This window comes from Wyeomyia smithii, chromosome 1, assembly GCF_029784165.1.
Source record: "Wyeomyia smithii strain HCP4-BCI-WySm-NY-G18 chromosome 1, ASM2978416v1, whole genome shotgun sequence".
Taxonomy (NCBI): domain Eukaryota; kingdom Metazoa; phylum Arthropoda; class Insecta; order Diptera; family Culicidae; genus Wyeomyia; species Wyeomyia smithii.
In genome coordinates this window covers 30,037,386-30,051,840 of record NC_073694.1, presented here as the reverse complement: position 1 = coordinate 30,051,840, position 14,455 = coordinate 30,037,386, and the positions used below count along the sequence as shown (strand labels likewise).

General features: G+C 40.7%; 1 protein-coding gene across 2 annotated transcripts in view; it reads left to right on the top strand.

Annotated features, from left to right (window-relative positions):
• LOC129718299 (carbonic anhydrase-related protein 10) overlaps positions 1-14,455 on the top strand; it is a 196,184-nt gene that overhangs the window by 154,328 nt on the left and 27,401 nt on the right. For both annotated transcript variants that reach the window (XM_055668942.1, XM_055668941.1), the window contains exon 3: positions 8,850-8,900. In XM_055668942.1, the coding sequence (XP_055524917.1) occupies positions 8,850-8,900 (51 nt within the window). The remainder of the gene's footprint in view (positions 1-8,849; positions 8,901-14,455) is intronic.

The window sequence follows — 14,455 nt, the reverse complement described above, 5'->3', positions numbered from 1 at the left end:
CTCAACTATCGTGATGCAGCTTGAAACAGTTGTATTCGGCTGGTTGTGCTCACGAGAACGGGACTACACGCGAGTAAAAGAGTAGGCGCGCGTGTGTGCATGTGATCTCGGGAGCGAATGCGAGCAAGGAAGACAGCGAGAAAGAACGAGAAAAGCTTGTATGGAGAATACTCCAGTGTGTGATATCGGCAGCTACTAGAACCTCACTTGAGGTTTTGTATGTTGTTTTATGAGTGAGACAAACAACACTGCCTGATTCGTATATTGAATCTTTATTCGCTGTATGAGACACTTGTCGCAAATTGCGTTTTCTGCTAGCCAATCAATCTTTTCAGCGGATAAGAAGCTAGCACAAAAGGAACTGAGAAGACGATATTGGGTTACTTTCTGTCACGCTGGAAATTGCTCAACTACTCTTTTCCAGAAAACACAAATCATCACCTCTTAAAATAGACCTTGCTTTGAAAGTAATAACGTTTGGACGGCTAAATTGATTTTAAAAACATTGACAGCAAGTGAAAGGTGCTTGGAGAGGCTTGGAAAGACTCCGAAAAAATGTTTATTTGCAACTTTAGTTTAGGCATGGTTACAAAAATACTGAAATTATTGTTTTTTTAGTTTATGTGATCTGAGTCAAAGGGAGACCCCATTTGACACTACTTTCCTGGAAAGCTAAGAACTCTTTATATGACTTTATGGCACTTTCAGTGGAAAATTATATATTTTTTTGACTGGGCGACGGTTTGACATTATTCAATAATAATTTTGTTTGTGCTCAATTGAAAAAAAAAAACGAATTTAAATTGTCAAGCTGATGTCGTGCAATCGGCTGTCCAGTGCTGCGTACCTCATTTGTCAAGATCAGTGAATCATGTTTGCGCATTTTCATCAGCAATGATCCCCTCTTCCCTTCACAAACGAACTGATGAGTGACGGTTCATCGATGGATAAAAACGTTCCGCGTGATATATTTTATCCGCTTCGGATTCGACACAAAATGAGTAATTATCAGATGAAAAGGCTAGCTATCGGATGAAGCGCTTTCACTGGCTGCCGGATATGTTGATTATCATGTTTTCAGAACTTTCGGAAGCATCAATCAGTCAGTCCGGATCCGAATATAGAGCGGAGTTCATTTGCAACTTTTCACATCTCGTTGTTGCCGTCCGTTCACTTAAATGAATAAACAAGTGAGCATCGAATCGCGTGCTTTGGAGGACTACGATTCCGTTAATGAGATAAAACAGCTTCAAATTAAATTATCAGTTATTTTTCGTTAATCTTAGTGATAAAATCAATGAATGCTTCGAAAAAACAGATAACCTGCTTGGAATAGAACTAGCTGATGCTCAATGTGAATTCATTAGGTAAACACGTATTAATGGTAACATTATTTTTTCGTTATGATAGCAAATTACTCTAAGAGCAGCGCGTTCTTCATCAAATTTCCATAAAAATCAGATCAAGCGCAGGTACCGAGCTTCAAAACATATTCCACACACAAACACGCTCGACTGTTGCAACCCGGCAGCAGAAGCCCGCTGCACCGGCAGGCGACTAAACGAACGAAGGATATCCATTCAGGAAGAAATCAAACACTTCCTTTTTTATCCCTTGTCACCTCCCGTCCTCTGACGCTGCCTCTCTGAAGGCTCTGACTCACCGTTTCGAGCACTGTGCGCCATCGATAAAAGGCGATAAGCGAGCGAAGCCGGAAGGAAGAAATTTCGTGGAACGATACTTCGAGCAACAGACCCGGGGGATTCGGAACGGATGGGGATGGCGGGAGAGAACCGACAGAACAGAAAGCCAAACGGGCGGAAAAAAGTAAATCAGCTTTGATCCAGTTGAAAGGACTTGATTCAGTTTATTTACATTTATTACTGCATGTTTTCGTTCGATACACAATCGACGCCCCGCTACTTCTTCGGTCTCCTGGGGAGCCTGAAAGATGGTTGGAGTCTTCGATGCGGGACAGATTTTGCGATTAATTCGTTGCTGTGAATTGAGATAAATGTGCTTCGGGTTGGCTTTGAATGCCCGAACTCGGAGATGGAGATGATTTTCTTGGTTTCTTCTTAAGTTATAAAGTCGGAATCATGAATAGATTATTATGTTTTTTTTTTCGTTATTTTCAATTAAAGGTTGTACAGAAAAATACAATCTTCAAAGGCCTATTACTCATTCTGTGCCGAACACGCATCAGTATCGGACGTGTGATCGGTGATCGCTCCGATAGAATATAAAACAAAAGACGTGTGAACAAGTGTTGGCATTGTTTGCCTGGTCGAGTGAAATAAATCCGGATTCAAGGTCGCGCCTTTGTGCAACTGTTTCGCATCGTGACTACCAGCTGGTGCGTAAGCCGATTTGGCTGCTGGCTGAATTGTGCTACAGCAGTGGACGAGACACAAAAGAGGAAAAAGAAGAAGCCATCAGTTGACAGTGAGTTGTATCGCTGTGTGGAGTGATCTCACACCTGGCTCGCTGCTGGTGGCTGTTTGGTGCTGCTGTATTGGAGCTGCTGGCTGTAACGGCTGCAACTTCGAACGATCGGACAACCAACCTTACTGGAAGGGAGAAGTAAAAAGGTACGTGCTCTTGTCGGCGCTAGTGCGCTAGACTTAGCGGGATGGATGTAGATCCCTCGCCTCCCGCGCCACCATCCCCGAACCCCTCTGACCCTGACCCTTCTGTTACCCCCTCCCCTGTTCATTCTCCAGTCCCCCCTCGCCCCAGGCTTTACCCAGACGGAGCCCAGGGCAGCTATGCTGTCTATTTTCGGCCAAAGGCGGGACCGAAATCGAAACAGTTGAACCTCTTGCAGACCTGACGAAGGAGTACAAGGGCGTGACCGAAATTTCCAAGGTCCGGCCTAACAAGCTCCGTGTCGTGGTCAGTAACCTGAAAGAGGCCAACGATATAGCTTGCTCTGAGCTCTTCACACGTTTACATACCCGCACGAGACGTGGAGATCGACGGTGTCATAACCGATTCGAGTCTGTCCGTCGAGTGTATACTGGCAAGTGCCAAAGGGCCAAGCCACGTCTCGATCCACCGGGTTCGTCTCCCTGTGCGATTATATGTGCCTCGCATCATGAACTGCCTGAATTGTAAGCAGTTAGGCCACACCGCCGCCTACTGCTGCAATAAGGCACGTTGTGGCAAGTGTGGGGAGAATCATGCGGATGATTCCTGCAGTAAAAATGCTGAAAAATGCATTCACTGTGGGGAGAGTCAGCATGAGCTCTCGACATGTGCGGTGTACATGCAGCGCAGGGATAAAATAAAGAGGTCTCTCAAAGAGCGTTCGAAGCGTTCTTACGCTGAGATGCTGAAGAAGACCGTTACCACTTCTCCCATTGCATCAAACCCTTATGATCTGTTGTCCTCTGATGAAACCGATTCTGACGATTCACCAGCGGGAACATCTTACGCCAATCCTGGGGAGTCTAGAAAGAGGAAAAATATTTCCTCACCTAAACTTCCCAGAAAAGGTCCTAAGATTTCTCAAACTGAAATGAAAGTTACAAGCAAACCAAACAGTGCTGCGGAAGAACCGAAGCAAACTCCTCCTGGGCTTGCAAATTTAAAGTCACAGAAGGAGTTCCCAGCACTGCCAGGAACATCTAAAACCCCAGTTGTTCCTTTTGCACATACAGTTGATGAAACAAACTCTGGATTAGTGAAATTTTCTGACATTGTGGACTGGATTTTTGAAACTTTCAATGTACCCGATCCAATTAAAATTTTTCTTACAGCATTTCACCCAACAGTTAGATCATTTTTGAAGCAGTTGACTGCCCAATGGCCCCTCCTTGCAGCGATTGTATCCTTCGATGCCTAATTCAACTGCGTATATGAAGGATTCTATCTCTGCCTTATAGTGGAATTGTAAAAGTATTTTACCAAAAATTGATTCGTTTAAAGTTTTGATGAATAAAAACAAATGCGATGCATTTTCCCTTTTTGAAACTTGGCTTACTTCAAATATTGATCTCAACTTCCATGATTTTAATATTATTCGCCTTGATCGAGACACCCCATATGGAGGAGTACTTTTAGGGATTAAAAAGTGCTATTCTTTCTATCGTATTAACCTCCCCTCGATTCCAGGCATCGAAGTTGTCGCATGTCAAATGACAATACAAGGTAAAGAGCTTTGTATTGCCTCAATATATATTCCTCCCAGAGCACAGGTTGGGCAACGGCTGCTCTTTGGTTTAATAGAACTTCTTCCCTCGCCACGTTTGATTTCGGGAGACTTCAACTTTCAAGGCGTGGCTTGGGGTTCCCCTTACAATGATAACCGCTCCTCTTTAATCTATAATCTTTGCGATGACTTCGACATGACTATTTTAAACAACGGTGAAATGACACGTATCCCGAAACCTCCAGCGCGCCCAAGCGCTTTGGATCTATCCTTATGTTCGACGTCGCTACGGTTGGATTGCACATGGAAGGTAATCCTCGATCCTCACGGTAGCGACCATTTGCCTATTCTTATTTCAATTAATAACGGGTCTACTTGCATGCGACCAGTTGACATTCCGTATGACCTCACACGGAATGTCGATTGGAAGTTAAACGAGGAAATGATTTCAAAAGCGGTCGATTCGATTCAACATCATCCACCACTTGAAGAATACAACCTCCTCGCGGGCTTGATTCTGGACGCCGCGTTGCAAGCCCAAACGAAGAAATATCCCGGCGTAACGATTAAAGAACGGCCTCCCACTCCGTGGTGGGACCAAGAGTGCTCCGATGTCTACACGCAAAGATCCGACGCGTTTTTGGCTTACCAGAAGGGAGGTTTACCTGGCGACTATTTACGGTATTCGGAGCTTGATACCAAGCTTAAAAGCTTGGCTAAAGCAAAGAAACGCGGATATTGGCGTCGGTTCGTGAACGAGACGTCGAGGGAGACATCGATGAGCACTCTTTGGAACACAGCCCGAAGAATGCGGAATCGCGTAACGGTCAACGAAAGCGAGGAGTCTTCAAGTAGGTGGATATTTGATTTTGCCAGGAAAGTATGTCCGGACTCTGTTCCTGAGCAAAATATTGTTCGCGATGCGTCTCCGGGCCACGACGCGATAGAATCACCTTTTACGATGGCAGAATTTTCAGTTGCCCTCCTGTCCTGTAACAATAACGCGCCTGGATTAGATAGAATCAAATTCAACTTGTTGAAGAATCTACCCGGCAATGCCAAGAGGCGCTTGTTGAACTTGTTCAATAAGTTCCTGGAGCAAAACATTGTACCGCAGGATTGGAGGCAAGTGAAGGTGATCGCCATCCAAAAACCAGGGAAACCAGCTTCTGATCACAACTCTTATAGGCCGATTGCAATGCTATCCTGTATCCGGAAATTGATGGAAAAAATGATACTCCGTCGTTTAGACCATTGGGTCGAATCAAATGGTCTACTATCAGATACTCAATTTGGCTTCCGCCGTGCCAAAGGGACGAATGATTGTCTTACGTTGCTTTCAACAGATATTCAGCTGGCGTATGCTCGCAAAGAACAAATGGCGTCTGCGTTCTTGGACATTAAGGGGGCTTTTGATTCCGTTTCGATTGACATTCTTTCGGGCAAACTTCATCGACAAGGATTTTCTCCAATTTTGAACAATTTTTTGCACAATTTGTTGTCCGAAAAGCACATGCATTTTACGCATGGCGATTTGGCAACTTTTCGCATTAGCTACATGGGTCTTCCCCAGGGCTCATGTTTAAGCCCCATTCTTTACAACTTTTATGTAAATGACATCGACGAATGTCTGGCAAATTCATGCACGATAAGACAACTTGCAGACGACAGTGTAATCTCTGTTACAGGAGCCAAAGCTGCCGATTTGCAAGGACCATTGCAAGATACCTTGGACAATTTGTCTGCTTGGGCTTTACAGCTAGGTATCGAATTCTCTCCGGAGAAGACTGAGATAGTAGTTTTTTTCTAGGAAGCATGAACCTGCTCAGCTTCAAACACAATTAATGGGTAAAACGATTTCTCAGGTTTTGGTACACAAATATCTTGGTGTCTGGTTCGACTCTAAAGGCACCTGGGGTTGTCACGTGAGGTATCTGATGAAAATATGTCAACAAAGAGTGAATTTTTTTCGTACAATAACCGGACAATGGAGGGGAGCCCATCCAGGAGACCTTATAAGGCTTTACCAAACAACGATATTGTCTGTTATTGAATACGGGTGTTTCTGCTTCCGCTCCGCAGCAAACACACATCTGATCAAACTGGAGCGAATACAATATCGTTGTTTGCGTATCGCCTTAGGTTGCATGCAATCGACCCATACGATGAGTTTGGAGGTCTTAGCTGGAGTACTACCATTAAAAAACCGCTTTTGGAGCCTGTCTTCTCGTATTCTTATCAAATGTGAGGTCTTGAACCGTCCCGTGATTGAAAATTTTGAAAGGTTAATCGAACTTAATTCTCAAACCCGTTTTATGACATTGTATTTCAATCACATGTCCCAAAATATTAACCCTTCTTCGAATATTCCAAATCGTGTCGACTTATCAAATACTTCTGATTCTACTGTGTTTTTCGATACATCCATGATAGAAGAAACTCGTGGAATCCCGGATCATTTACGCGTGCAGCAGATCCCCAAAAAATTTTCCAATAAATATCGAAACATCAACTGCGACAATATGTTCTACACTGACGGATCACTTCTTGATGGGTCCACTGGCTTCGGTATTTTCAATAACAATTTAACCGTCTCCCATAAGCTTGATAATCCTGCTTCTGTTTACGTCGCAGAATTGGCTGCAATTCAGTACACCCTAGGGATTATCGAAAAAATGCCCACGGACCATTATTTCATCTTTACGGACAGTCTCAGTTCCATTGAGGCTCTCCGATCGATGAAAGATGTTAAGCACTCTCCGTATTTCCTGGGGAAAATACGGGAACATCTGAGTGCTTTATCCGAAAAATCGTATCAGATTACCTTAGCGTGGGTCCCTTCTCACTGCTCGATACCAGGCAATGAGAAAGCGGACTCTTTGGCTAAGGTGGGCGCAACAAACGGCGATATTTTTGAAAGACCAATTGCTTTTAATGAATTTTTCGCACTTGTACGTCAGAATACGATCATCAGTTGGCAAAATGCTTGAACCAGAGGGGAATTGGGAAGGTGGTTACATTCCATAATCCCCAAAGTATCGACGAGCCCGTGGTTCAAGGGGTTGGATGTAGGTCGGGATTTCATTTGCGTGATGTCCCGGCTTATGTACAATCACTATAGATTTGACGCGCATCTCCGTCGTGTTGGGCTCGGGGAAAGTGGTATCTGTGCCTGTGGTGAGGGTTATCACGACATAGAGCATGTGGTTTGGTCATGCCCTGTACACCGTGACGCCAGGTCTAGATAAATAGCTTCCCTGCAGGCCGAAGGTAGGCAGCCGGCTTTTCCTGTTCGTGATGTCTTGGCGAGCCGTGACCTATCCTACATGTCCCTTATATACGTTTTCCTGAAATCCATCCACGCCCCAGTTTAGTCCTATCCCCTTCCGCCTACATCCAACCAAACGACAAGAACACGTTAAGACCCCGGATCCGGAAACAGCAACTAAACCCGCACGATACTCTCAGGTCCCGAGGGAGACAACCCAATATGCCAGTCCGTAATATCTTGGCCCAGCGGAACATATTCAATATGCTGCTTACCTATGGCGATGGAAAACCATCAAACAACAAATCAGTGCTTTTAATGCAAAACATTCTAGCTTTAAGTTAGATTTAGTTTCAGCTCGTAGTCGGCAGCGAGGATAGAAAATTTGCTTTTAGTTATTAAGATACTTTAGAAAGTAAGCTACCAGATATAATTGGCGCCGTTAAACATTAAATTGTATTTGTGCCGTGTCAAATAAACTATAGATGAAAAAAAAAAGGCCTATTACTCGAAGTAATTTTGTAAATTTTTTTTTACATTTTTTCGCAACCCTCTCGTTAAATGACTAGGTCACCAGTGTCATTTCTAATTTCTTTCTAATATAAAATTTTTTGAGTAAAGTTTTTTACATTTAAAATCTAGTTTTCTGATTTGTGGTTCCCTTTTTCTGTTGTTCTAAGTTTAAATTTAAGTAACTTTGAGAAAGTTTTAAAGGGAGTTTTTTTTGAAGCCTAATAATATTCACCAAAAAAATACTGTTTTAATTTGTTATTGATAATAATAATAATGAAATGGGCACTCGAAGCACTGCTCCAAAGACTGCTTGTTCAGCTGCACTTATTTGAAAAATAACTCAATCAACTCTATTTTTATATCAAATTGCCATAAAACTTCCCCAACAATGTGTGCTTCATCATCCTAGAAAAGCAAAACCAACAACTTTCAACAACGTGGTTCAATTTACAATCAATCAAACAGTCATAAAATCCGGTACTAACAAATCCCAGCAGTTTACTACCGGTGGATTCTTGGGGCAGCGAGAAATAAAACAAGAACAGCCAGATTTTCTAGTGCAGTTTCTTTCGACCCGAAATAAAAGACTCAACCGCCTGGTATTGGCATTATTTTAAGCTCTAAAAACCTCAGAAAAGGAGCACACAAAAGTTTGTCAGTTTTCAAATTTATTTTTCATAGTTTCTGGAACTACACACACTCGTATTTTATACCAAGAGCGGTATCCAGCTGCCAATCAGCGGAGCTGTGGTTTGGCAAAAGTTTCAGTGATTGATGGGTTGGTTGTTGAAGAAACGAATTTTTAGTCATATTTTCTGATTGACATGTGTGCTAAAGGGAGCAAAAAAAAAGACTATTTTTCCTAAATTTATTACTCAATTAACGCTATTGTACTTTTTTTTTATGTAATTCCAGGAATTCCCGCCGTGAGTTGGGAGGAATGGTGGACGTATGATGGAATATCCGGTAAGTGTACTACCTAATGTCTCGACTAATAGCGTTACATTCGTTACTGTCCTTCCGGGTTTTGTAGTACAGCGTCAAGAGTAATTACTAGGTTCCGTTTCCGCTCAGCGCGTTCATCCGGCCGAAAATAGCCTACCATCAGTCAGCCGTGGTGCCCGCTGAAAAGCCTAATTGTCCGTTAGGCGGTAACCGTTTCATCAACTTTCGCTTTCCTGCTGTGATCATCGTCATCATAATCTTTCGGGGGATGGGGCGAAGAGCGCCGGGCCCCGCGAAACAATCTATTATGAAAATTAATTGTGGGAATGCGATCAGCTGGCTGACATTGTCTCGCTATACCATCAACCCGCTGCTGGGTCAGAGAGCACCCCGAAAGTTGATGAAGGATCGTGTCCCTTCTTGGCATTGCTACGGTTCGTTTGCTTTTCACGCGCGAGATGAACTTCGGCGGTTGTCCCTGCGGGGCGTGACGAACGAACGGGTAGACAGACAGTTTGGTGCATGCAAGTCAGTCGCCATCGCCGAGGAGGAAAATTTATGTTTGACGGAGTTAAGTTGTGGTGGGCGCGTTCGTTCTTCGCTGGGGAAACTATTCTCGTTAGACGATGATTTGCTTGAAGGTGAATAATTATCAGTGGGAATAAGGGATAGCGGTCCAGCTGGCAAGAATCCGACGGCGGAGAGCTTATCCATAAATTATACCCGATTCTTCGGCAGTCTCTTCGGGAAGATGAATTAAAGGGTGTGTATCTGTATAAACATGTGAGGTCTTTAATTTGATGCTTGTGGTAGCATTATTTAGTGAGTGTAATGATTGGCTTTTTAGGTCATTATTTTGGGTATTGTGATAGTGATAGTAAGCCTTTGATATGATTACATGACATGATATAATGACAGGTTTGAGTGCATCTCTTAGTAAATGGCCCAAGTAACACGGTTAGTCTTTAATAAGTTTAGGTAATTGATATATAACAAATCTCGTCACTATAACAATAACGTATAAACTTATATACAACTTGTTAACAACTCAAAAAGCGCAAGGGGCGGAGCCAATATAAAACATATATTCAACTTCAAATGAATTGTTCACACGACTTACATAAAACAACTTTATAACGACTATAACCACCACTCTTACATTTCCAGTACCAACAAATGGTGGCCTGTTATTAATAGGTCATAAACAAATTGCACAAATGAGTTGAAATTTCACTTACTGATGATTGTTTCTAATACATACAAAACAGATGACCCACGAAAATAATCATGGTTCTTGATTTGAGAAATTATCAAGACAATTCATTGATAGAATAGGGTGTTGGTATAGTGATTAGATACAATAAATCTACGTGCGATTTCAGATTTGTCGTGAATATTTGCCTTGTACTTCGTTAAAATTTACGCGCTTCGAAAATACCACAATATGGTAGTAATCAATATCATTTTTTTTTAATTTGAAATAAAGAAAAAAGTAACAGATGAACATTAGAGGAACGTGCCTCAGGTATATATTTTCGATAGGATTATATTATGAAACGTGCCTTTAGCACAGAAAAATGGTCTTGAATATTATTTTAGCACGCCGCTTGCGCTCACGAGGCAGCCATGTTGATTATTAGCATTCGTTGAATGGGTACACCGATTTCCCAAAGATTTTGTCCGTTATATGACCACTATCTATAAAGTTTATTTTGGTAAAAATATTGCAAAATAATTGAAAAAAATGTACATTGAAACATCAAGGTGAACTAAGATGTCATGCACTATGTACTAATTATTTGAACTTTCTTACTCTTTTAGCAAACCAAGCGAGTAGTAATTTCTGCCATAATTTGGTGATGGAATCGGGAAACCAATTAAGCAAGGCTATATAAAGCTACTACAATCTATGAAAAAAATCGCCGTCACCATCTTGATTTTTGTAGTAGAGAAAATAATATAAAAATTCTCCTAACTAAACCACGCATTAAGTAATATATTTTGAAATTTAAGTAAAACAGAAATATTCAAACATTGATCTGAGGTTGTTAACGATGATCAAAATAATAATAATAAAACCGAAGATCGGTGAGCAAGACAAAAAAGAGAATTGAAACAAATCATGGCCGATCAAATCAAACGATTTTCTTGTTTTAAGTAAATTGAATGATAAATTTATTGATTATAATTTACTGTCAAATTTATTATTTATGTTTAATCAAACATAAATTACCTGGGTGTTTAAATATTTTATATAGTTTTGAATATTAACAGTATTTTTGATCTGCACTGTATTTGATGAAGAAGAAATAGTTCACATCATAAAATCACATTTACAACTGATTTAAAACTGAACTACAACTTATGCGGCCATTTTTCAATTTTGTTTCCACTATACGTTTTGCTGTCAAACACATATTCACCACTGTTGTCTTTCTTGCATTCTCAAGAAAAAAACTAGTTATAAACATGTTCTAAAACAGTTTTTACAGCAATTCTTAATGTATTTACAACTTCAACTTGTTATTTCGATTTAAAACATCCATGCGAGTAAATTAAAACCCAATGTTTTCCCTGTAACTTATTTATGACTTATTTATAACTTTTTCCTTTCATTTTTTTCGTAAAAGATGTTGCATGTGTTACTTGGGGGATGTGTATTTTTTTAGATTATGTAAACATACCTAATGCCTCACTAGAATTTCACAAATGCAAGCATTTTTTTCTTAGAAACGCTTTTCTTATTTTCGCTAGTTTGGGTACAGATTTTTTTTTATTTTTGGCCACCAATTAGGATAATTAGGGCGAATATGATTTTTGGCTTCCAATTAAGACATTTATATTATCCTATTTTTGGCTTTTGAGTTAGGGCATTTTGGAACACTTACAATATTTTAGGCTTTCAATTGAGTCAGTTTGTTGAGTTTTGATATTTTTTGGGTACATTTATCCTATTTTAGGTTCTAATTTATCGTTTTTGTTCTTAATTTGGTTTAGTTTAGATCCATTTACTCTATCTTTTAACTCTGAAAAAAAAAACAATAAATAGGGTATTCATCTTTATTTTGGCACATTTACCCTATTTTGGTTTCCCCTTGTGCCGATTACAGATTTTTTGGTACTTTAATCTTTCTCTTGGCCCTTTATCAAACAATAACCCTTGGTTTGGTACATTTATTCCATTTTTGATCCTCAGATTAAGCTGCTTACTTTAGTCCCGATATATTCACCCACAACCCACATACTTTAATATGAGAACATTTACCCTGTTTTTAACTCCATTTGCCAGACTTCGACACATTTGGGCAATTCTCGGTGAAACCAGGCCACTAGTGACATTAGGTCTTAAAAATAGATTATTTTGTGTAAATTTCATTAAACGCAGTTAAATATTGTAATTACACTCAAATTAGCAGCAGTTGGTTGACCCCTTGTCAAAACTGTTTTGGAAAAGTGAAAATTTGATATTTTTCCGAGTTATATCCTAAAATTTTGCTCCAAAACGCTCTTCAAACAGCGCGTTTATACAGGAAACATCTGAAGTTGTCGCCATCTCATATTTATAAGTAAAATACGACTGGAACCAACTTCTTTAAAAACACGTTTTGCCAATTAAATTTAGGATTTATATGGAAGCACTAGATGTTTCCAGCAAAATTATAAATATTAAATTTTCACCTTTTCAAAAATTTGCTGACCCCTTGGCAAACGAGGGGTCCACCAACTGGAAGTAAGTTGTGAGCAATTATGTTTTTACTGCGTTCAATCAAACAAAAAAAATTGATTTTGAGTGCCATCCGAGTCAATTCTCAGTAAAAATCATGTCAGTGAAATAAATGATTTGACTTAATTAACACCGAAATCATGTGATCTGGGCCAATCCAATTCATACAGTCGATGTAGTAGATAAGCATCTACATCCTAGACCGCATAAACACCACTAAAGTAACACAGCGTGTGCGAAATCACAGTAACGTTGTCTGTCAACATTATCATAGTCAGCTGAGTGGAGCTGAAAATAATTTTCATTTTCAGCTTGTCCGTGCTGAACTGATATTCGCAGTTCTCAGTTTCAACTGAAAATCGATCACTTACAGTGAAATATGTCAACCCAGGTCACTACTGGCCTGAAGTGCCCATTTACACAATTTTTGAGACCCAATTTTTTCTAGTATTAAAACATTTACCCTTTTTTAGCACCCAAATAAAGTTATCAATTTTGATTTCGGTACATTCACCGTATTTTCGGCACTTGATACAGGTATTTGAACTTCACCTTACTTACTTGCAGCAAGATCGTTGAACGCGTCGGTGAACTCAAGTAAGTACGGTGAAAACTAGGAGGCAGCGACCCAGTAGAGCGAAGGAGACGTTGTGAGGCCCAGAAATTCAATTTTGAAAGGATATTTGGGGAGTCGATTTCGAAGTTTAGAACTTCTGCTGTTGAACTACTGTTGACACATTACAACTGTCAATCGCAAGTAGACGACATTGGTCAGGATATGGAGGCAGGTTAATCGGATTACGCCACGGAAGATTTCTTAACGCAATCCCCACGAATCTTTTCTGCACTCGCTCAAGTCGCAAATTGCCGACTTATTGTTGGTGGCACCGAACCAAGCTAGCACTTTCGTGAAGTGGGCGGACGAGAGCAAAATGCAACACCTTCAAGCAATGGGGATCCATAAAGTCGCGAGCAATTTTCGGAATGAAGCCACAAGACAACTTGACGATTATGTTATTACGATGCAGCTTTAACGTAAGTTTAGCATCCATCAATATTCCAAGGTCACTAACGTGCTAACCGTCAACCAGTTTCCACAAGCTCTTGTGGCCGCCGACAGTCGTCGGCAGAGTGTATTATCAAATACAGCTTGAGATCGGCTGGGTATACTTATTCACAGCCAACATCCAGCAGTAAGAAAATGTCATTGAAAAAAGCGTAAACAGCAATGGTCTTTAGTTGCTACTTTGTGGAACGCAAGAGGTGTTTGAAAACTGTGACGAATGGCAGCCGACAAACCACTGCGCTCAAAATAGTTGTCCTCAAAAGATTCTAGCTTTTTAACTATTACTGTGAATTTTGGTGCCTCCAATGCAGGTATTCCAATGATACAGTCTTTTTTTACTGTCTCCTAAGGATGCGTTTGCTGTTGCTATTTGTTCGTGATACCTATTTGCGCTGGCAGTCCGAAAGCCACATTGAGAACGTATTGGCAACAGATCATCAACGAAACCTCAAAATCGTTCTCGGTTTCTTCCGGGATCGTGTAAGGCAGTCATCTTGGCCCACTAGTGTTCCTGCTTTACTTCAACGACGTGCACTATTCTTTAAAATGTCCCCGTCTTGCATTTGCCGACGATTTGAAGCTATTCAACAAAATCAAACATTCTGCCGATGCCGCTTTTCTTCAGGAACAACTCAACATATTCGCTTCCTGGTGTGAGATTATTCGTATGGTACAAAACCCGTCCAAATGCTCCGTTATAACATTTACGAGAAAACACAGGCCACTACAAGTTGACTACATCCTAAACGGTTGTAGCGTAGATAGTTAATAGGTAGTAAAATGTAA